General features: G+C 37.1%; 1 protein-coding gene across 3 annotated transcripts in view; it reads right to left on the bottom strand.

The window, feature by feature from the left end:
- Positions 1-827: 827 nt before the first annotated feature.
- The window catches only part of klf15 (Kruppel like factor 15), a 40,109-nt gene continuing 14,904 nt past the window's right edge, over positions 828-26,032 (bottom strand). Inside the window, exons 5-6 of one of the 3 annotated variants that reach the window (XR_013794804.1) lie at positions 2,313-2,440; positions 1,001-1,015 (exon numbers count right to left, since the gene is read on the bottom strand). Coding sequence is in view for 1 of the 3 variants with exons in the window: in XM_079587696.1 (XP_079443822.1) it covers positions 2,437-2,440 (4 nt within the window). In the remaining 2 variants the exon portion in view is untranslated. Of the gene's footprint in view, positions 2,441-26,032 lie in introns of all 3 variants that reach the window. The other 2 variants (XR_013794803.1, XM_079587696.1) reach the window with 2 other exon arrangements.

Here is a 26,032-nt window from a genome sequence, read left to right as displayed (position 1 = left end):
CTAGAACGCTGGATGGACTCTCATCAGTGAACTTTGTGAGTTGGAACGTGAAGTCACTTAACCATCCAATTAAGAGAAAAAAGGTATTTACTCATTTAAAACAACTTAAGACCGATATTGCGTTTCTTCAGGAGACACATTTGCGCACATCGGACCTGATCCGAATAAAAAGAGGATGGTCAGGACAAGTTTATCATTCCAATTTCCACACAAAGACTAGGGGGGCAGCCATCCTCATCGATAAAAATATCCCATTTACAATGACTAATGTTGATTCTGATTCTGCAGGGCGCTATATTATTGTGACAGGGCAACTTTTTTCATTTCCGGTCATTCTGGCCAATATTTATGCGCCAAACTGGGACAATCCAGAATTCTTTTCAAAAAATTTTTCTCGTCTACCAAACATGGCATCACATCATCTTGTCCTCGGTGGCGATATAAATTGTGTACTTTCCCCTACCTTAGATCGCAGCTCCTCCAAAAAGACGCCTTTGTCTAAATCGGCACACACAATCCAGCTTTTTCTTAAAACGTATGGTGTAGTGGATGTATGGCGATTTCGTAATCCTAATGCTAGAACATACTCCTTTTTCTCCCCAGTGCATAAGAGCTATTCTCGCATAGATGCTTTCTTCCTGGATAAAAGACTTTTATCTTCTATAACTAAGTGTGATTATGATGCCATAGTCATTTCAGACCATGGTCCGCTAACTGTGAAAATCAGCATTCCTAATACACAAAATAGTTACCGCCCTTGGAGACTCAATCCTCTTCTCTTATCAGAAGAATCTTTTACCAAAGTTCATATACACAATCACTGATACTTTGTTTTGCCTCATCATCCGACGGTTGTCTCAGTGGGTGCTGGGAACGCCATGGCCCACCGTTAGCTGAATGTGATCGCTGTGCTTGAAAATGAAACATCATCGAGGTTTCTCATGAATCAGGCTACACAGTTGGCGCTTTGGGTTCTGTGACTTGAGTCTATGATAGCATTTCCCAGGAGCCAAACCTGCAGAGTGAAGAGAAAAAAGAGCCTTTAACCAGAGGACTGATCTCTTCTGTGAAAAAGTCAAGCTCAATGGAGTGATATCAGTGCAGAAAGCACACCCACGTCCCACTCTAACCTAAACAAACCTATGAAATAATGAGGTACACAAGCCAAAAAACGCTGACGCTAAATGAAAAGGGGAAGAGAGAAAAGATGCAGGAGACAGATAAAAAGCAAAAGTCAGGAAGGCGAGCTGCCAGACCTCCTGAAGCCAAAAGTTTAACGCTTCTGGAAGCTTAATAATGTCACCTTTCAGAAAACTGTGAACAACAACTGTTCTCAATCAGCGGGGCGGTGAGGCAGCATTTGAATTAACTTTAATTGAAATAGCGCTCACATTTGGGTTGACCCGCAAAAGACTAGTAAATAGTGTGGCAGAGAAGTTCGAGGAAAAAACTGTACTTTGCAACAGTTTAAAAACAAGATGATTTGATGCCAAGAGTAATGAAGTGAAAGTGTTAGAGTCCAGAGTGCTTCGGAGCTTTAACCAGCGAGGTGTATTTGAAGAGGTGTTTCAGAAACGGGGCTCTTGCAGTGCTGTGATAACTATTCGGCATTTTAAAAAAGAACGTTCAAATTTATTTAAAAATGGAAATACATTCAGTGGACGACTATTACAGAAACTCTGCATAGAGAACTGATTGTTGAAAACAAAGTCAAATAAAAAATGTACACTGATTTATTTTTAGCTTTTTGACTTGCTTTCCAGTAAAAATATTTTTTAAGATATTTTAGTTGCACAATTAGACTAAATTACTTATGAAGATTAGAATTTTTGCAGTTTAAAACTAAAATACATTTACCTAAGGCTTTTGAAGATGTTTATTCTTCTTCAACTTATTGAGCCCTTGTAAAGTTTCATGTGACAATATTGCTTGTGCTTGATGGAACAGGCCCACATTCCATGCAATCGCATTATCGTTCTTAGAAAAACGCTTACTCGTATTTGAATTACTGCCAAAGTGTGGCTTCAGTCTTCAGGGTTTAATGGGTAAATTAACATAATTTGCTAGTAATATTATGTAATGATATAACACATAGTAGCAGCATGATAAAGGATAGAATAATCTGAGAAGTCATTTAATACATTCATTAAAATGCTGAAACGCATGTAATGTGGGTCTTTGGAACCAGGCATTGATCTTCAATTCGTTTACCATCTCTGAGATATTTGATATGGATACTTGCTATAAGACGAAAAGGTCTTAAAAAGAAAGTCAAGTGATATTTCAAGTATACTGTATCTAAAGTGAAACACCTGGTCCATAACATTGCAGTAAAGAAAGAGGCTCTGGAGGGTTGTTTCTCCTCAGAGATGCACTTCTCTGGGTTTCTTGACCTCCACACAGAAGCCTGATGAGATTTCACTGCCTGCAGTCCAGTCATCTGAAAACACAGTCAGTCAGAGGAGAAATTAACAAGTGTCATCACAAGGATCACACATGGTTCACAATTTGACTAATAACTAAGCAGGATGGTCACATGGGAGTTGGCTTGAAACTTGCCCATTAAAATACTGTATGTTTTCACCATGCCAACACTGTACCTGAAATGGCAACAATAACAAACAGTAAAAAAGAAAGAAAAAATTATATGCAAAAATGTTAGCTATACACAATCATGTTTTTTGTTTTTTTTACTATGGTGATACCATGTTTTTTTTAACGTACTTCAGTAATACAATGTTTTATTTTGGACAAGTACTATGTTAATAAATACCATGTTTTTTGGACATATACTACAGTAATACAATGTTTTATTAGAACATGGTACCACCATGGTACTACTATGGTAATACCATATTTTTGGACATTTACTACCATGTTTTTTAGGCAAGATACAACAAGTTTTCAGATATGTACTGTGGTAACATCAAGGTTTTTAGGTCATGTACCATAGTTCTACCAAAAATTAGTATTACCATCTGATACTGTCACTGTATAATGGCACCACCATCATACTTTTTTTGGACATGATAAATCTACAGTATTACTGAAGTACCTTGCACAAACTATGTGAATATAAGTAAAAAATCTTTCACTTAAGAATAAACTTCTGAACCCACACCAGCTGAAATTATTCTTCCCCCAAACCAAAAAGTTTTTTTTCAGCTGGTTCTGTTGTTCTCCTTGGTCAGTCTCTCACCATCTCAGGTGTCATTAGCTACTCAATCTATTGTTCGCTTCTTTTTATTTTCTCTGTAATTCTGTTTACAAAACTGCCAAAGCCACAATTGCTAGGAGACCCATTGTCAAGATTCCAGCTTAAATGAAATGGTGCGGCACAAAAAAAGCTTCTCCTGTGTGTGTGTGTGTGTGTGTGTGTGTGTGTGTGTGTGTGTGTGTGTGTGTTGTTTTGTTTCACCCCCAGACATTCTTATGGAAGTCTGGTGGAATATTAGCCCTGCTCTGCCAGCTCTTGTTCTTTTAGCTTTTCTTTTTTGCAGTAGACGATTCTCTCTGTTCACAATCTGTCTCTCTATATCCCTGCAATGGTCATTAGGATCAGTATTACAAAATACAGTATGAGGATTCAAATGTGAGGGATGGAAATCAGTTTAAGCGCGCTGTTGCGTGACTGTAGAGAAAAGTATACACATGCTTATGTGGAATGATAGAGACACATGGTGGGTATCTGGCTTGAATCTCTTTTTGTTGATTATAGCCTGACATATAATGTTCAGTATTATTGTTTTTTTATAAATTTTTTGTGAACAGCTCAGCTGAATTTGTGGAATATTCAGCAGCACATTTGTAATAAAATGCATCTCTCAGAAGTAAAATCATGTGCATATGTATCTGTCTGCCGGTTGATCAGACGAATGGACACCATCTTATGTACTGAACAGCAAAAACATACTTTATAGATGATGCTGTGGCGTTTATGCGGACAGAATAATGCGTCCTTTGTCTTAATGACAAATGAAAATACACGTTCATCTCTCATTTGCAGGATGATGAATGGAGCCTGTCCCGTTAAATTCTGTCATTTAGCCCAGAACACACTACAGAGGTTTAAACTATTCACAATTACAAGCACGAACACAATAAAAGCTCAAATGTATTGGTCTAAAAAACCCACAAATGCTTCGGCTGCTGGAATTTATCATTCATGACCAGATTTCATTTGGAACTGTAGAATATAATCATGGCATATTTTCACATTTCTCTCCTTATTTAATGAATACATGCAGAATAATAATGACCGACCAATGGTGCATCACAAATGCTTATGAAACAGGATTGTTTTCTCGCTCTTTTGCTATATATTAAGTGTCATCCTCACAATTAAGACATGCTGTATGGCACATCATTTATATTTTAGACACATAAAAGTTATGAATAGGCCTGCAAAACATCATTAAAAACCAACATGATGTCATTATAATTCGTATAAACGTCTATATAAAGCATGGTTCTTCCAAAGGTAAATTTTTGTATGTTTGTATAGACACTGAAATGTAAAATATTATTTACAGCAATATTTTCAACATCAAAGCATAAACTTTTACATATATACAACTTTTCAGATGTACAAAAGTGTGTATATCATTTGAGGTTTATGCAATGTTGAATTCATGGAATTAATAGGTTAAGTAAAATAGTTAAGTTCCAACTTTCACCCAATCTACATGTTCTTTCAAAAAATATTGGAAAAGGTTGTTGCATTTTAGGTTCGTCTTCACCTTTTAAAAAATAACATGCTTGAAAAATGTCAGTCCGGCTTTTGTCTATTGCATAGTACAGAGACTGCCATGGTAAAAATTGTTAAAGATTTGCTGATGACAGCTGATTATGGACTCTTAGCTATACTTATACTTCATCTAAGCTCTTTTAGATAGATTATTCTCTCACCTGGTTTACTGTAGATCTTATCTCTCCAGGCGCACTTAATTTGTCCATCTTAAAAAATTCATCTGTTACCACTGCTGTTACTCAAGGCTCTGGTTTGGGCCCTCTTTTATTTACCATATACCTACTATCTCTTGGTTATATTTTTAGGAAATATGGTATTCGTTTTCCTTGCTATGTGGATGACACCCAGCTCTATTTGTCCTCTTAGCAAAATTCTACTCTTCTTTCTTATTCCCTCTTGGACTGTTTAGAAGAGATTAAACCCTGGTTTTCACGCAATATTTTCAAGCTGTTGGCACTAAATCCAATTTGCCAAAATCAGCTTTTCTCTTTCTATTGATAATTCTAAAATCTCTCCATCTCCCCAGGTTAAGAGTCTGGGTCTCGTCCTTGAAAGTACTTTGTCTTTTGAAAAACAATGTGAACAATGTTACTCGGTCTGCATATATCCACTTACGGAACATCAACCGTCTTCGTCCATTTCTCACACCCAATACCACAGCCATTCTTGTACACACTCTAGTCACTTCACGCATTGATTATTGTAAATCTCTCCTATTTGGGTCACCTCATAAACTTCTTCATAAACTTCAGTTGGTCAAGAACTCAGCTACCCGTATAATTACTTGAACCTTCTCCATTGAGCTTATCTTTCCTGTTCTTTATAATTTTCTATGTCTTCCTGTTAAATGTCATGAGTACAATATTCAGCTTCTCACTTTTAAAGGTCTTCACACTCTTGCACCCTCATATCTCTCTGACTTGCTTCATATTAACATCCCCAAGCGTACTCTTAGATCTTCTTCATCAGTTTCCCTTGTTGTACACTCTGTTCGAAAATTCATCACATGAATAAATTACATTTGAAAATATATTCAAATAGAAAATGTTACCGTATTTGTTCTAATATTTTACAATATTACTATTTTTACACTATTTTTCATCAAAAAAAATGGAGCCTTGTTGAGCCTAAGAGACCCCTTTCAAAAATATAAAAAAGATCTTACCTACTTTTGAATAGTAAGTGCATGTGAAAACACTACATAAGAATTGTTACGAATATGAATATGAGTTCACCCTGTGAAAAAACATTTAAAGGTATTGATGTCAAAACCATGATTACATTAACATATGACCATCCAATCGCCCTCCCGGTCACCTATTTACATATCAACGCTATTCAACTGCCCCAAGAAAGTAGATCAATCATTATTTGGCAGACACATGCATGTATGAGACCTGAATACTGCCATCTTTGCTCATAGGCACATATTCAGGTTTGTTATTGCCAATGGCACAACTCATTTTAATCTTGTAAGAGCACATATCAGATCTACGCAGAGAGCTTATAATAGTGTGTGGTAGGAGTTGAATTTAGTCTCATTTACACCAACTCACATAAGTCAAATTGAAATGCTCACCTGCCATTTCCCTGTTTTGTATATTCAACCACATACAGTGAATATAAGTGGGCAGGGGGTCTTGCGTGATTGTGGGGGCTCAGGAAACAGCACCTCTGCCTCGAGCCATGCTGTGCTAAGCAAACACGTAATGAAGTTATTTAGCCTTAATGTTTTTGAGGACTGCAAGCTTTCAAACCACAGCTCCGTTACTGCGCCTGGCGGCTTCAATCCAGATGGATACAGTAAAAGCACAGAACTCATGCACCGCAAATCAGAATTTAAAACCCCATCAAGATAAATTACCATGTTTACTAGGTAAGATAATCCCCGGGTACAGAAAGAGTTCTCTTTCCGTCTCTATAGCCAGGCCTAGTTTTTATTTGGCTCTATGGACAAAAAGTCACAGTGGAGACAACAAGCAGTGCGTTTACATGCACCGTCATAATGTGATTATAATGGGATTTTGGCTATATAGCGATTAACCTTTACCTGTAAACGCAAAACTAATGCGATTAAGCTCATAATAACCATATTCGCATTAAACTATGTCGTACACGGATTTTAATCGCAATAATCAGGCATGTAAACACCTGTGTGTGTGTGCGCGTGCATGCGTGCGTGCGTGTGTGTGTTCATATAGCAAGTGTGCCAAAAAGTTGTATCCATGTTTGGAATGACATGAGTGTAAGTAAATGATGACATTTTTGAGTGAAACTCTTTTAATGTAAACTGATTGGAAAGGCAGGAAATTACTTGTATTCAGAGCAGTGACATGCAGCATGTTGTTACTTTGGTACCTCTTGCAAAAGTGGATGGGAAGCTATGTGCCTTCAGACTTTGCATGCTTAATAAAAAGCATAGAGGATGATCCTCAGACCATAATCACATGCTTTTTGTATCACAAACTGTCCTTCTGTCTTTCGACATGGTACAGCGGCCACACTCTTTCATATTAAAGGCCTGAAATCTGGGCATGCATAGAGAGAGACTCTGCATGTGACTGCAACACTGCAAAATCAGCAGAATTAGCTTGTGTCTCAATCATAGAAATTATGCCAACTCCATCAGTAAGGTTTTAAAGCACCGGCCCAAGGCTTGCCAGTTCGGATTGAGTCCCTGTGATCCTGGCATGGGGTGAGAAAGCTTGTGGAAACAGTGGAGGGGGGAGAGTGCCAAAAGAATGCCGCTCTGGTATCCAGCCACTCTTATCAGCTGACGGTCACACCACTGTGACTCAACTGTGCGTCCTTACATACTGTACATTAGTCAGGTACTAGATACATGTGACTGCACTCAGTCACATTCACAGGTATCATCAATCTTACACAGAAAAACAAACACTATGTGTGTGTGTGTGTATATATATATATATATATATATATATATATATATATATATATATATATATATATATATATATATATCCATACATATACAAATAAATTATTAATTCAAATACATTTAACCTGATAGATCATAAGTTCTGGGGTGATTCATGAGTCTTTCTGAACAATTCACTGAAAAGAGTCAAGCTTTGAATCAGGCTTTACTGCTTGCACTATATGTTTGTATTGTTTTTCCATTGGCAAATGACTCTAGACATCTTTACAAGAATAATGAACAAACTAAACATCTTTAAAGTCATTCGGTTGCAGTGTAGTTGTTGCTTTAAATGGAACCAGAATGAGAACCGACTCTTGATTTCCCAACCTTACCCTGGACTCCTATTTTCATGTGGCCTTGGGTGCAATTCATGGGTGCACACCTTTTTGAAAAACAGCTTTTAAACCAATCAAACAAACCGGAATCTGACGTCAATGGACGGTGAGGCACACTAAAAGCTCAAATGTTAAAAACGCTCTCAAACATACACACACTTTCGCAGAAACACACATGATGAATTTTCTAGCTAGTATTACCAACAGAATTGAATGATGATTACTATGATCCATACAGTAAGCCTCATTCCTGCTTAATTGGCTCCATACCCACTGGTGGGGCTTACGAGCTGTTTTACCTAAACACACTGCTGTCAGCCAAGAGCAATTACTGCTGGGACAGTTTAGGCCGCAGGGACTCAGTGGGGAATGGTGCGGCACTAAAAAAATCCCTCAACTTCAATTTAAGCTGCACAAATGTTCAGAGAAGCTGAGATGTCGTGCACCATAGGATGTGGAGGCTTCCGAGTGATTATTTGAACCATAGCGAGTTGTTGTAAATCAAGTGTTTTCAAACAGATTTAAATTAGCTGTATTTCAATTCCTTTAGTAACCCTTCACAATGGTAACAGTAGAGTAGAATTTAAGTGTCAAAAGTAAACATTTGAAAATTATGGAATTGATAAGTCTGTAATCCAACAAACATTGAGGAGGAGTAAATCACAATGCTAAAGATATATAAATGGCTTCTTACAACACTCCGGGATTCTGAAGAATTCCACTAGAATTCTGCTATCAGTTTTGACTGACCAATGGCAGATGGCGGTAGTGATCGTAAAACATGTTTGAAAATAATCATTATTTTAAGGTATTAAATTACCTTAAACATAGTAACAAGGTTCATCTGTTTAAATTTTGAATACATGTGTTCAAATTGGTTTATTTTTGGTATTATCCTAATTTGCATACAACATACTATACTCCATGCTAGGTGTACTAGCTACTATATAATATGCTATTATATACTTCGCTTGTAAACTACTTTAGTTTACAATATATCTGTAGTGGGACAAACTATGCAAGTGGCTCCTCCTCGTACCACAACTAAAGCCGAGTTCACACTGCACGACTTTTGCCCCAATTTTCACTCACGGACAGATTTTGCGAAATCGCCAACAAATGCCCGGTAATTGGAGGCAAATCGTTTACACGGGTGACAATCACTCTATGTGCATTATCAAAGATGCAGATGCCCGTGAGATATTTGGCATGCTACAATATCAGCAAGCATGGCTTCGGCTCCTTCTCTGTCTATTTGGACCCAAGAAATGGGGGAAAATTTAGTTGAACTTTGGACCGTAAGCTTCTTGCGGGCTACAGTTTTTAATAACAATTCCGGTCTCAATAGGGTATATGTCGAACGTCGCATGACGAAACCGGAAACCTGGTCTCATCGCATCCGCTTGTCATAGAAAGTGTTAACAGCCGTATGAACTGACGCCGATATCTATGGAATTTTAAGGTAATCAGCTAACCTACCTATCTCACTTTGTTATTGGCGTTTTATTCTATTTAAATATCTTAACGTTAGTGTGAAGATTTCTTTTTTTTTTTACTTTTAAATATCGATCTTCACATGCGAGGGACATTGGTTATGATCATCTTTGCTTGCTCCTTTTAAGTTATCTTGAGTAAAACAGTAAAAAAATGCATGAAGCACATACAAAAGACCTGAACCGGAAGCGATGCCTTCTGTTTTCCGGTTTCGTAATGCGACGTTCGACATATACCCAATATCTTGTGTTATTTCCTTATTACTTCTCGCTTGTGTTTGGTTGTGAAATGTAGTTTGTGGACCAGTCAGAGATGTAAAACCCTGTCGCCAATCCATCCAACAGTGATCTGACGACTTTAAAAATCATGCAATGTGAACTCGGCATAAAGCATTAGATCCGATTAGAAGTCATCATCTGGAGTAAGAAAATAAATCTTGAAAAGGTTATAAAATAATTGGTGAATTTGACGTCTTGCTAGGAGCTGTGGATTGTTCCATTATATCAAAATGGAAAAAACATGCCACAACCCATACACTATTAAAATCAGGCACTTCTACCAAACTGCACAACTAAACAAGAAGGGCAATTGTCAGAGAAGTGACCAAGCAGCCAGAATTCTTTGGATAAAATGGAAGAAACTGTGGATGTCTGGACAATCTCTCAGCGTGTCAGAGATTTGGCCTCTATGTGCGAGTGGATAGAAGGAAGCCACTGTTAAAGAAGGCCAACATGAAGTCACTCAGTTTACCAGAAGACATATGACTCTACATTTTAGCACTTTGTCTCGAGAGAAAAGCTCCATGTGGTGCAATCAAACAAGCAAAAAATCTTTTCAAACAAAAAAGATGTCCAATAATTCTGTGTAATTCCCAGTCATTGAATTAAATCGAATTAAAATATGTTCTGGTATTACCAATAAGCCCAAGTAAGTTTAGTTAGGGAAAAGTAGAATATTAGCTTCCAATTAATTTGTGACAACATTTTCATTTCTTGCATTGACTATAAATCCAAACAAACTTTGGTCATCAGAGATCTGAGGTTTCAGTAGTTTTAAATGACTGAAAGGGAGCGGTCTTGTGCGTTGATTCAAAAACATTTATGACAACTTAAAGTATTTTTTTAAATTAGGTTTAATGTAATGTCCCTGGGATTGACGTCAAGCCTAAAAGTCCCTGACGGAAATTGTGCACTGTCTGCCCTGTCCCAGACCTCCAGACCTGCATTTCCTCTAAGCCGTTGATGATGGGCGAGGCCGGCACTTTACACAGACCTGCCTGAGGTGTTAAAGAGCTGCCCTCACTCAGCGCACACACCGCCCTGAAAAAGTAGCTTTTAGCATTAACACTCATGATTCAACGCTCCTATTCAGCATGTGTAAAATTAGACCCCATCATCACAGAGATACAAACGGCCAAGTCACAGAAGCATACGGATATTTCCAGTCCCTCTGACCCTCTCGTGCTTGTGCGTAAACAACCCAGAGCCGCGTGTAAGTATGCCACATACCTGCACTATAAGCGGCAAGCACACCTGTCCACCCCTGAACACGGCACATCCCGCAGCAGAGGAAGTGCATGTTAACTCTTATGGTTGCTAACAGACTTCTAAAACTTCCCTAGTCACAAAAACTTGCTGTTTTTTTGTCCTTTTTTGTGTTTACCTAATCTCAGATAACCTCAAGGTTTGTTCCAAATGCAAACGCTGAGTAAGCAACGTCAGTCCAAATAAACAGTCACAATAGCTGCAATATTGTGATGAAAGATCAGAAAATCCTTAAAATTACACCATGTAATTTTTTCTTTATTTTTGTTGCAATTTTGTTAAAATACTATTGCAGTTTGATTTGTAGAGCCAATTACATGCAAGCAAATTCTCTGAAAAGTGTAAGCACTTTGGAAACATTAACTGAGCATCCTGACCAGCCCAACAACAGCTCAATGGTAAATGGCAAACCTGTTTGAAAACAAACTACACAATTCAGATGTATGGCTAATCTATGGTATATTTGCTACGGCTAATGAATGCTGCATTCACATCCTGTAAGAATTACAGCAATTACATGATTCCAGGTTGTAAAAACCTTTATCAAACTCATAATTACAAATTATATATACAGTATAAAAAAAACTCAAACTTCTCTCACATGAACATTGTAATGTCCTGTAAAAATAACCAAAATGACAGCACCTTAAGTTAAAGGCAATTTAACCTGTTAATTTATTTAAAATGTTACCTGGTGCTTTTACTTAATTTAGCAAGAGAACAGTTAATTTATTAATTAAGTGGTTTTTGTAATGATCACCAAAGCAGGCAAATTTTGGAGTTATGACACTCACATGAGTGTTGACAGAAACATCTTAGTTGTATTTGTTTAGCACTTTTCACAATCCATGATGGTTCTAAAACAAACAATTTCTGAGGATGTGAGAAAAGACTTATTATAATTCAGACATGGCTTGGATGCAGAATATGGTCAGCTTATCAAAGTATGCTGGCTCATCCAACAGATAATAAAAAATAAAATAAAAGCAAAAATGTGAACTGTACTGTTTATTAGAACTCCTGGGGTGTATTGAATCAGTCAATCTGTGCATGAGGGGGGAGGGTGTGTATGGGTGTGTGTATGCACACTGTAAAGACACGGTGAAAGAACTCACTGTTTCCACTTTTATTTTCCACTGAATAAACAAACCTGTTAAGGGCAAACATGAACTTCACCTTCAGAAAAGCACAGCATGAGGCTCTTGCATTCATGAGGTGAAAACAAACAACAAAACACCTCATCTCAATCATTCCATACAGATTTTAGCCAATTATAAGCAGCACTATTGAATTTCCGCTTGATATGCATTAATTAACTGAAAATTAATGAAAAAATGCATGCTTTTTTTCTCTGGCAGAGCACAAGCAATATACAAACATCTACAATCTGTTTTACATTTGCAACAAATATCCCTCACAAAAAACACAAAGCTATAAAGCTCGCTTTGCATGCGTTTAAGCGCTCCCCGTTGAGTACATGTGCGTGTGTGTGATTGAAAAGCAACCATCGTGCAAAACGTTCCCCTGTACAAACGGCAAACGGTGGGGTCTATACATTCATAAAAGTTCTTTGAGAGGGCAGAGAGCACAACTTTACCAGCCCAACATGCAGAGTGCGCTTTTATACAGCTTCACCTTTGGCTCGTGATGAGAGTTGTTTTGCAAAAAGAAATGAAAAGTGAATGTAAATAACATAACACAGGCCTCATGTCCCCGAACTCATAAATTACTGTGAAAAGCAGCACTTTATGGGCATTCTTTTGGCCTATACAAAACGGCCCCCATCCACCCTCACACAGAATGGGCCTCTTTTTCTCTCGCTCTCCTTCCAACTCTTATGTAACAGGGATCATTATCAGCTATCTTTGAAGTGAAGCGAGGGAGGGGGCGGAGCTTCTCTAGTCCCTCAGTTTCATTCTTGTTTATGGTTACTGTTGTCACAGTGATAGTAGAATCCCTCTATCGGGTCTTTAGTGATTTTATATCCTTGCTCTGTGTTTTTCTGACTGGTTCTCTTGGGAGATTGGGTTTCTGTGTTGTTTTTTCTCTGTACACCACTGTAGCTGACAAACTTTCTCTCTTCTCCCCACTCTTCCCTGTTTTATGCACTTCATATTTCCATTCCACACTTCAGTCTTTTTCCTAATCAAAATTTAATGAGTGGCAGAAAGGAATTAAAAACACACACACATTCTGAGGCACTGACAGAAATGAAGGCAAGAGATGTTTTTTTTTTTTTTACAATATCTGAAGAAAATGTGAGGGCTGCTTTCCAGAGTCCTTTTCTTATTCTAAATCTGTGCAATTTTTACCTGCTTTATTGTCCACCAGTTAAAAATGTACTTTGAAAAGCACTAGCGTGCTAAGCTGCATGTGAGGTGTCATGTTTGTACAAACCGGTGAAGGATTTAAATTGAACACTTATGCAGGGTTTGTTCAGATCGGTAAACCAAAGAAAAAGCAACAGTCATAGTAACACTTGCCTCAGTAAACACTTCTAAATATGTAGGTCATACATAACAGGGATCATTTATGAATATAGAAACACACTGCTTAATGCATGGCTGTGTTTACTCTACAGGCGAGCATATCTTTTTTGAGAGAGCGACTTTTTTCAACTACTGAAATTGGGTTTGGGGTAACACAAGTGAGTTTATTTACGAAGCAAGTTTATTTACAGTTTGAGTTTGATTTTAATCCTTGCGGTGCCGCTTGTGTAATTTTCGCCACACCTGAACAACTTCTACGTAAACGCTTCACGAGCTGGGAGTCTATGAGGACCCCATGGTAATAATGTAATTAGGGAAATTTCAAACATTTAACAGTTTTTATGTAAATTTATTCAAGACGCCTTGTTCTCAAAGTCTTCTAAGGACACGATGAGGCCAGATCATACAGCATGTTTACAGACACTTGCACAGCTTTTAGACAGAGTATGGGCCTCACATGTACAAGCACTGGGTGAACTGAGAGAGAGAGAGGGGGGGGGGGGGGGGTGCAGTGAGAAAAAAAAGAAGGACATACAGAAAAAGCAGCATGTGGGTATCAGTGAAATGGCAGAAAAGAATCCTGTTGTGAGGAGTTTTGGCAAAGTGCCAAAATCCCCGGTGGCCACAGATTGAGCCATACTGAGGTGACGAGTTGGCACTGGGGGGCAGCCAGGAAAAAATAAAACCAAGCTAGATTTACAGAGTCCTTCATAGTTTGACAAAGATACCCCCCATAAAATGATTTTACAGAGTTTTACTTCCTGTTAAAATAGGAAGTTGGGATGACTTGTCATTTATTTGTTAAATAGCCAATAGCTTTCTAATTCTGTCAGGACCACTATCGTCAAATACGATTAACAATTAGCATACAGTTTGGGCATACTGGTTACAACATACTGTAATTCGAGAATTCTGGGGAATTCAAAGGGAATCAGAATGCCAAATCTTGACTGACGAGAGGAGCTGGGGATGGAGGATGGTAATTAGCTCCTGAGAAACGCGATAGCTGCTGATAATACTGAAGGAGCTTATATATGTATACAGTGATAGACGTCGTATTCCTATAGGTAGACATGGATCAGCTGAGAGTCAGCTGATGCGAGCTTGACTAACGTGACCTGCCACGCTTGATTTATGTCACAGCATTACTTTATACCATATATGGTATAAAGCGGAGGGACATTCTCATTCCAGAAAGAATTGCATTGGATAAAAGCATGTGTAGTGCAGTGTAGTCATTAATAGTCTGATACTACATTTGTATTTCAGCTAAAAGTGAATTTTAGCAGATTAGCAGAAGTACACTAGAAAGTGACAGAAAGGACACAAAACTCACTTTTCCAAATGTGAAAGTATAAATGAAGCCTAGTTAACCTATAATCACTCTAAAGATGATGACTAAAAGATTTTGTGTAAAGCTATAGGGAAAAAAGCTGACATTTAGTAATGGCATGCAGTTGTTTGCTAAAATCAAATAAAATCTAATCTTAATAAGTATATTTGTCTTGTTTTCCATTTGAAAATCCTTTAGACAAATTTACTGTGCATAGATATCAAGACTTGTTTCTTTCAGACAAGACATCCATTTGCTGATTTTTCCTGCATAGCAATTTGGAAGAGAAAAGGAGAGTCTGTAATCGTCTTTCTTTTCATTTCATTCATCTCACTGGGGCCAGAGTGAGTCGGAGGGTAGTTTTCAAGGAACCATTTTTCAGAGCGTGCTTTGCCAGTCCTGTATTTGAGAGCAAGTTTTTTCACGGTCCCTAACTGAGCCAGAACGTGCTTATTTTGAATTGTGCCGAGTGAAAGACTTGTGGAGCGTGTTTGGGCATGGGGATACAGGGGCCCCACAACACCCCTCCAAGCGATGAAGGGCCCCAGCAACACCCCCTCCCATTCTTGAGGAGAGTCAATCTATGGCCCAAATGGAGCTTTCAGTGTGTGAGCCGTGCTGTATTGTGCTAAGGAAATGTGACTACACTCAGTGTTTACACTCTCTCTACGACCCCCTCTGTGATAAGTATGATATATTCTGATCATGAGAGACGGCTCCTTGGCTCTCGATTGGCCCAGTGCGATGACATCATGTTCATAAAAGCATGTTAAAGGAGCTAAAAATATTTTTTCAAAACAGAGAGAAAGGGTTTGTACCTTTTTGTCTCAAAGGCATGCACAAAATGTACCGTACACTCGGTCTCTGTGTGGATACTGTGTGCCACAGTCAAAATGGAAAATTTAGATACATCTGAAAGGCTACTAACTCGTACAGTATATGTGATCTGTATAATGCCTCGTTTTATTTTTTAAAAGTAATGGAGCAGACATGTGAAAAAAGGGAGTAGGAAGGAACCACAAAGGGCCTTCTGGTGCCCGTTCATAGCCAAAGACACAACAACACTGATCTAATTTGATGTGTTTGGCAGTGACAGGGCTGTGGAGGGCACAACATGTACCAGTTTTCTCTCTCGCTTTCAAAAACACGTGAAGACAGGCCCACATAGGTATATTGCAAGTTTAATCATTAATTTGTCCTAGAAACGTTTTTAGGACTACATTCACATCAACATTAGTCAAACTCCCCAAACATGATTATAGAGATTATGATCATTAGCAAAACTAGCACATGCACAAAACCGCCAGTGTATGAGCCATATGTACTTTTAATGCTATAAAATTATGTGAACCTTGCTAGTACTGGGTTTGACCCTGTTTTCCTTCTGAACTGCCTTAATTATTTGTGGCATAGATCCAACAAGGTGCTGGAAACATTCCTTTAGAGATTTTAGTGCAGATTTTAGAGATTTGACATAGCATCACACAGTTGCTGCAGATTTGTCGGCTGCACATCCATGATGCTAATCTCCCGTTCCACCCCATCCCAAAAGTGCTCTATTGGATTGAGATCTGGTGACCGAGGAGGCCATTTGAGTATAGTGAAATCATTGTCATGTAAAAAAAAACCAGTTTGAGATGATTTGAGCTTTGTGATATGGTGCGTTATCCTGCTGGAAGTAGCCATCAGAAGATGGGTGCTCTGTGGTTATAAAGCAATGGATATGGTCAGCAACAATACTCAGGTATGATGTGGTTTAAACAATGCTCAGTTGGTACTAAGGGGCCCAAAGTATGCCAAGAAAATATCCTCCACACCATTACACCACCAGCAGCCTGAACCGTTGATACCAGGGATGGGGCCATGCTTTCATGTTGTTTATGCCAAATTCTGACCCTACCATCTGAATGTTGCAACAGAAATCCAGATATTTTTCCAATCTTCTATTGTCCAATTTTGGTGAGCCTGTCCGAATTGTAGCCTCAGTTTGCTGTTCTTATCTGACAGGAGTGACACCAGTGTATCTTCTGCTGCTGTAGTCCATCTGCTTCAAGGTTTGATGTGTTGTGTGTTCAGACATGCTCTTCTACACACCTCGGTTGTAACGAGTGCTTATTTGAGTTATTGTTGCCTGTTGTTGAACCAGTCTTGCCATTCTCCTCATCAACAAGGTATTTTCACCCACAGAACTGCTGCTCACTGGATATTTTCTCTTTTTCGGAGCATTCTCTGTAAACCCTAGAGATGGTGCATGAAAATCCCAGTAGATCAGCAGTTTCTTAAAAACTCAGGCTAGCCCGTCCGGCACCAACAACCATGCCATGTTCAAAGTCAATTAAATCACCTTTCTTCCCCATTGTGATGCTCAGTTTGAACTTCAGCAGATTGTCTTGACCATTGCTGCATCCCAATTCGACTACTTATACTACGTCCTAAAAGTATGTACTCTTTTTCTGTGTTTGGGACAAACAGATCTGCAGGTGAAATAGCATTAAATAAAAAACTTTTTATCAGGTTAACTGTTGCTTATTAGTCACTAAAATGCCTTATCAAAACCATCCGCCAGGTAAACAAAAACAAAAAAAATGTAACTTTTTATTTGTGTTTGTAATTCTGAACGAATTCTCCTATATATATATATATATATATATATATATATATATATATATATATATATATATATATATATATATATATATATATATACTTTTCTGCACCCATGACAAGCTAAAACAAATCTTTATCATATTATAGCATTTACATTAGACTGAGGAACCCTTGTACCAGAGATGCCCTTAACAAAAGAAAAACACTGTTGATCCAGCACTGACCCAGTGTTCCAGCAACACGCGAACACACACAAACAGAAGGCTGTGGCCTACTTCATCATTCTTTGAAATCAGCTTGTTAGAAGCTGATGAGGTCGGCTATTTCTGATGAGTTCTGACAGAGTGAATTAAACAAGATGCAATCAAAGTCTACCATTATCTATTCAGTGTTTTCTCTGGCTCACATTCTATTTTGGGCACAAAGACTTATATCCGGAATTCATTCCTTTTGAAGCAGCACAAAAACAAATTCTTTGTTATGTTGGCAATACTTCAGGATAAGACAGATAGTTCAAACAGGGGCTCATTAGAAAAATGCAACAACAAGCATAAATTAGTAAATTGCTGAATTATATAACTGATATGAAGCACCCAGATTTAAAGAGTACCAAGAGTCTAATTTTCCTTGTAAACTGCACAATGAAATTGTAATATAATACAATATGGGCGGTTATAAAGAAATTATTTAAAAATGTGAGGTAAAATGTGTAATACCATTTGGCATTTATTGTCAAGACGTGGGTTTCTTATTAGTTTTTATTATCCATTAAAATTGCACTGAGAAATGCTATTTTAAAAAAGTTTTATGCAAGGGGGAAAAAACGGTACATCTTCTGAGAAATATCATTAAGATTAAGAATCCAGTCCTGTTAGTGGCCTAGAAATATTTTTTTTTAGTGTAAATGGAGCATATGGCCCTTTAACAACCAGTGCATGTTAAAGTCACATCATGACCTGCCAGGTCATTCAATTACTTGTTACTAATAATAATAACAGCAACAATAATATGTTTGCTTTATATGGGACTTTCAGCCAGTGTGCACGCATAAACATGAAAAATGGTTGGGTCCAATCCAAAATGTCTGTTTCATTAATGTTTAGCATGAGACAACAACAAAATAAAAAATATACAGCTTCAGTATGAACTGGACAGCAAACTCATGCATCCACACTGACAGGCATCAATATAATGTTAAAAACCACAGTGACAAAAAAGAGCCAGTGACGTGTAAAAAAAACACATAATGAGTCAAACTTTAAAGTTGATTTATATAAAATGAGGGCAGCCATTTTGAAATCAAATGACCAGCCGTATCTTACATTTGAAGCAAAAAAACAAAACCATCAGGCCAACTTACCACAAACTCTAGTATCTCCAAGATAATGTGAACTTTACATCTCATGCACAAGCCAACCTGCAGTAAAATCACATAAATGTGGATTCTCCAGACCTGGTGGGGGCAGCAGAGAGATAATGATAAACTCCTGTGCTGCTTCCCAATCTGCCTACTTCTATTCCCTACTGTTTGTCCTACAAAACTGCAAAATGATATCATCCAGCAAATACATTTCCCTTAAAAGCACTTTCTTCTAAACAATCCTAAAAATAACAAAAAAAATCAGTGGCATAGCCTGACTGTTATCAGTAGGCCTATCCACCTTTTTTTTTTTTTTGCATGAATGAATGTATGAGACTTTCAATTCCTTAGCCACTATGTAAATAACTACAAAGATAATAATGTTCAGTAAACAGTAAAACTATTTACTCTACAAAATAGTGTTTATGGTTACGTTAATAAATCAAAGTACTTCCCTACTGTAGGCGGGAAAAAAGTGTGTGACAAAAGAAGTATGTCCAAATTCACAGTACTCATAAAAGAGAAGGCAAAAAGCACTCGTATGACCTACTTCTTCTGGCAAGATTCTGAAGTGTGCATACGATGAACACTTTTCAATCCCATGTTGCCATGAGAGAGGATTTGTGAATGGTAGTAAAGCTACACAACTGGCGCTGGTACAGTAGATCACATGATAATGACAGCATGACAAATGTATTGTGTCAAGATTACAAACTACACACTGAATAAACAAAGCTATATAGCCTACTATAAAATACTATAACTTATTCAAAATAAGAACCTACTCAAGAGAGCATGCAATTTCAGATAAAGCCATAGTGGATTTTACATTTACATTAGTACAGATTTCACATTAGTACAGCGGTTTAAAAAGCACATAGCAATATAAACACTTTGACTTTGACAAAGACTTTGGTCTTTGGGCAAACCTGAGGTTGTACCTAATTTAGTAGGTACTTTTTATTTCATAAAAATTTTTTTTTGCACATATAACATTTCAACAAAGTGTAATTTTATAACATTCTTTTTCTACATATAATCAAAGGGTAGGTCTGGCTAAGCTCTGAATATCCACTGACCCTATAGAGCCGTCTCTGCTCTGTTCAATGGCCCTGTAAAACTGTTCAAGATGTTGCCCATCTGTTCTTTGAACCATTGAGCATCGATCATTGGCTCACAGCATGGAATAAATTCAGCAATGGCCCCCGATTAGTCCAGCAGAAATGACTCAGCATTCATGCTATTCAGGGAGTCTGAATGCGTCACACACTGCTTCAGCAGAGCGGTCCATGATGGTGACATACAGCTACGGGCGGCTTTTATGAGATCAGCAAAAAATTGGCAACCACATACTCTCAAGTAAAGCAAGCGAGAAAAGCTCCTCTCATTGGACATAAGAGTGTTGTTCCACTGCACTTAGTAACTTAGAAAGAGCTTTATTTAAGGTCCGCACCGTTGAAGGGAGCCCATTGTATAATGTTACACAACACTGAGTAATTCTCCTCAGGCTCGTTGGCACAATTGCTGCAGTTTCTTTCTAAATTGTGTCTCTGTGTTGGTGGTTCAAGACCTGATTATACAAGTTTGTCTGGAGGGAATATGCTTTACTACTAAATTCTGTGTTGATTTTGGCTTGTTTCTACCCATTGGCAAACCAGAGCTATTGTATACATGCTTAGATTGGAGTATACCATCTTTGGTTGAAGATTAATGAGATAGATTTATGCTATTTTTGTTTTTTGCCAAGTGAGTGTTGGCAGATCATAAGGTGATCGAAATAACTTTTCATTACCGTAACGTTTGAGGTATGGGTGCACATCGAAAATATTTAAACAATTTTTAAGTAGCTCTGGATTCATGCATTTTGTCTTTTGCTAGGTGAAAAATCTAATCATAATAGCACTCAGATGCGCAATTTGAGGGTAAATATACACACAGAAGTTTACTTTGCATTAATTATTTTGTGTAACCCCAAATCTTAAGTATGAGCATTAGTTATAGTGATGTTTGCCTTAACATTAAAAATACATTTGGAAAAACTTATGTTGCATTCTCAGGAAATATCATTGACAATTATAGAGCTTTAAAATCTTCAATATCAACTGACAAATCATCAAAAGACAGTGCAAACTCTCAGTCCATTTCGCGTTCCACCCCAATGAAATCCACATGCTTTCCTCGACAGGCCACGGTTACATCAGTTAAAGATGCATTTAATGACCCCGAAAACACTGACGTCATAAATAACTGCAGAAGTGAAATGGAGTCAAGAAACATAGACATGTTCATGGGCCTCTATACGCTACCATGTAGTAAATATGGTCATTTTACTGAAACAAGAAACCTGGAGCAAAGGAGAAAAATAACACCAGATTAATGGGTTTTTTTTCTGATTTGAAAATAATTTAATGCAAATTTGCTTGAAATATTTCAAAATATTTTACAAAAACAAATAATAATATTTATAAAATATTAAATAAAATTGTATGGAGAATTTTTTCCCCCAGATTATACTGATTGAATGGCAGTCAATGCAGAAAGATGCTTCTTCTAGCCAGATGGTGTAGTTACGAAATCTACCAGCAGGGGTTACAATGACTCAATCAATGGTGTGAGTTTGGGGGTGGGGCTATCAGTTTAGCTGACCAATGGGAGACAGGGAGAATATTCAGGAAACCTGCTTGAAAACAATCACTATACTTGCAATTCTCCTTGGTGAAGCTTCTACCACAGAAATTACACACTTCAACTTTAGAGATTGTAAAAAAATCAAGACTTCTAGTCAAAGAGCAAATAACACACCATACAGGACTTTCAGATTGTACTCATGGATTGTCATCATCATCCAGTGAGGTGAAAATGTCCCTATGAACCATTTATCTGCCAGAGAGCAGACTGTTTGGAAATCATTTACGTCATTGCTACCTGAACAGCAAAGGTTCACGGAGCCAAATATTGATTGAATCTGAGCTCTTACCGTCACTGTAAACACATGATCGATAACACAGAGGACTGCGAGAAAGTTGTGTCTGGTCAAGCCAGGCAAAACTGCGTCAGAAAGCGTCAGAGGTTTCTGTTTGTTTAAATGATATGAACACATTTATTTTAATTACAAACTAGTCTCAATACATAAGACTTTATTTGCATTTCAGGTTTACCCATTAAAAAAGTTGTACACATAAATGATTGCTTTTGTGAAGAAATATGAATAAATTAATCATGGCTGACTATATAATAAATGTTTTTATTTCCATAAAAGCACACATTTCGTATGACGTTTTTTATTTATTTACGTCACAAAAAAATGTTTGCACTGTGCAAAGATTACATATTAACTTAACACATTCTTATATGCAATAAAAAATATACTACTAATAATTCATAGTAAATATTAAGAGAAAACATACAGTTGCATATACTGTAAATAATGTAATTTGATATCTTTGTACGGGATCAAAGTCTTTTTTATTTGTACAAACTCTAGCTGACTCAATCCATATTAAGTTATGTAAGTTTCCTGTGTTTGATAACCGAACCACAGATAACGGTGTTTTTCTAGAGCTGTTGGTATGATATTCTAGTAAAGACTTTGATTCCTAAACCATCAAATTATAGCCACTATGCAAGTTGTTGTAAATTGCTTTAGCTCTATATGGGGAAAAACTCACAGAGTTTTGTCTGTCTGCAGTGTTTTATTATGGAAGAAAGATTACAAACTGTTTCAGAGTTTCAGCGAGTTCAGGAGAACAATGTGTTGAGAATCATTTGCGTTTCCTCCACATATCGGATCATAGTGCTCAGGCCATAATCAAAGGCAAATTGCATGTGATGTGCTTCCAGACATTCGGATATGACAAAAATCTGGTCAAATAAAGCATCTGGCATTATTGCTTTTTTTCATTATTGATCAGAAGTGTTGAAACTGCAATGTTCCCAAGGGCTGACCAAATATACTTTCTTGCATGCAACAGGAGTAAACATTTTTCATCAGGATATTTCTGAAGTTCCAGATGAGGTCAAGCGGGTTTGGAAATCTGCTGTTCTGGTCTCACATGGGATAAAACAAAATCTTAAACAGGATAGTTCACCCAAAAATGAAAATTCTGTCATCATTTACTCACCCCCATGTTGTTCCAATCCTCTATGACATACTATTATGGAAGTAAAATAATGGCAAATGTTTTTTAAACAAATAAGCCTGTTGAATTGCACTACTTGAAAAAAAAAAAGGCATTGCATTAACCATGATTGCATTTTAATGCATTGTATTTTTGGCTTGCATTTTAATGGGCTGAAATTCAGCGTGGTTGAATATTTAAGCTGTGAATATTTCAATTTCAAAAGGTTCATAGCACTTGCATATTTTTGTCCTATTGTTAGTTTAACTGTAAGTTGCTTTGGATAAAATTGTCTGCTAAATGACTAAATGTAAATGCAAAATTGGCTTGACATTGGACATTTGCACATTTAGGGGGACCGTCTCTAAAATTGCATACAACATTGGTATACACGTTTCTAACTTCAATAGCAAACTTCAATTTATTTGAATAAAATATCAAAAATCGAAAAGGTGCGCTGCTGTGCGCATTATGCCTGACACCTACATGAACACTTTACTGGTTTTATGACTGTAAGTCGTTCTCTTCAAATGCTATTGAAGTTAGAAACATACGTGTATACCAATGTATATGTAACTTTAGAGACAAATGTGAGAATGTCAAGCCAACTTTATGCCAGTACCTATATCACTGGGAAACTCTCAGCATGAAACTTTGCGCGTTAAGTTCATATTCTGAGTCCATCTGCTTGCCTGCGAGTTTGGTCTTTTATATCACTGTATTAGTCCATTAAGCTACGTTAAGCGTTTTACATGTGCAGCAGGGGAATCCTGAAGTATTGAGGGAAACCCTAGTACTGCAGCACATCACAGCAATATAAAGTTAAGGCAACTAAATAACCAAGAGAAATATACAGTATGTCAACCTCAAACATTATAATCTCGTTCACGGTTGAGAAAGATGCATGTAAGCTACACAGGAAAAGTAGCTGTGACGACACTGAATTTAACATAAAACAGCCGTCATAATAATTAGAAATACTAATAAAATATTGCTGTAAATGAGTTTTTTAGAATGAATGGCTTGCTCTAACTGTTTTGGTCTTCGTCAACAACACGTGCTTGCGCCACATGCTGGTGAGGTCGACTAAAAGCAGATGGAGATTATGCTCGGTAATCTACTGCTTTTCCTGCAGTTCCGGGATGTCAACGTTGAATTTACTGTCGAATTTGAACCACTGAATTTGTGGAAGCGAATTTGTAAAGCGAAATAAAATGTGAATATTATCGGTTGTATTTTTAAACAGTATGAATATTTTGGAACTGTTTTTTGTTAATTTATGTACTTTTTAAATGTAGCACTATTACCCATGCATGCATTCTAAACATTACCGTAATATACACACAACATACATTCATGGATCACCCGAGACAGACTAAATTGCATGTCTCAGCGATGTAAACGTTGCACAACTGTGTGAAATGAGGCCATCACATTATGAAATATTAAACAGTCTTCAGAAACCCTCCTGATGAGGGATTTTGCACAACAAATTGCATATTTTCTCAATTTCTCTCTCTCTCTCTCTCTCTCTCTCTCTCTCTCTCTCTCTCTCTCTCTCACACACACACACACACACACACACACACACACAATAGGGCTGTGAGCCAATAACCTTCAGCAGAGTGAAATGAGTGCATGTCTCCTTCTTTCGCTCTTGTAACACCAAATTGTCTAATGATAACCCCGGTCGGTCCATGCCAGCTTCAGTCAGCTGGTAATATATTTCTTAATCTGTATCGAAGTGGAAAATAAGTGCCACGGGGTTTATGAGTAATTCATTCCCAGTGCAATATATATATATATATATATATATATATATATATATATATATATATATATATATATATATTTATTTATTCTATGCAGTCAATATATTACAGCAGTATATCCAAATACTGTTTTAAAGTTTTTTTGTTTTTTTTTGTATCTTATGCTCATCTAGGCTTCATTTTTTTATTATTACAATGTAAAGTAACTGTCTTCTATTTTATTATATTCTGAAATGTCATTAAAATGTCATTACTCCAGTCTTCAGTGTCACATGATCCTTCAAAAACCATTGTAATATGATGATTTCCTCTCAAGAAACATTTATGTTATCAATATTGAAAACAGCTGTGCTGCTTAAAATTTTATGTGGAAGCAGTGATAAAAAAAATTCATGATTCTTTGATGAATACCAAGGTCAAAAAAACGTTTTTTTTTTGTTTTGTTTTTTGCATGTAAGTGTTTACTGTCAGTTTTGATCAATTTAACAAATCTTTGCTTGATAAAAGTAAAAGTAAAAAAAAAAAAAAAATACTAATGTGAGATATTAGACAGGGTTTTTCCATGCTTGACATCTTGTATTGTGTTGCTGTCCTTTCTCTTCAGCAATCAATTGCCTTTCCTTTGAGCTGGGAAGGAAAAAAGGAACTTCACAGCTAACAAATGCACTTCTGTTTTCAGGCTTGTACTCGCCAGGGAAAGGAATGGCTGCCAAGGTTTGAGGCCTGACGCAGGCCACATTTACACTGCAGGTCTCCATGCCCAGTTCAGGTTTGTTGATTATATCCAACCAGCTTTTAAAAGTGACCCATATCTGATATCTGCATTTATACTATACACTTGGCGAAACAACCAAGGTAGACTGAACCGGAAAAGCTAAGGCCGAAAAGGAAGTAAAAACGGCGTGATTTGGTCGGCAAAACATATCAATGAGGACTGACCGATCTGAGAATATCGGAATCCAGTTGTTCCGTCAACTGTTACCAACATTCTTTAAAATATCTATTGTGTTCATCAAAAGAAAGAAACTCATACAGCTTTGAAACAACTTGAGGGTGAGTAAATGATGACAACATTTTGATTTTGGGTGAAATATCCCTTTAATGCTAATTTTTAAGTTCAATGAACTCAATTTTAAGGCAACCAGGTTACTTACTTAAAAAAAAAAAAAAAAAATTAGTAACATTTAAAAAACATTAGATGAGCGTCCAACTTAAACGTTTATAAAATGTTTTAACCTTAAATGTTTTGAGAACATTATTAAAGACCAGATAACTTTGAATGAACG

The sequence above is a fragment of the Phoxinus phoxinus genome, assembly GCF_949152265.1.
Source record: "Phoxinus phoxinus genome assembly, chromosome: 18".
NCBI classification, from domain to species: Eukaryota; Metazoa; Chordata; class Actinopteri; order Cypriniformes; family Leuciscidae; genus Phoxinus; species Phoxinus phoxinus.
This window is presented reverse-complemented; position numbering and strand designations above follow the sequence as displayed.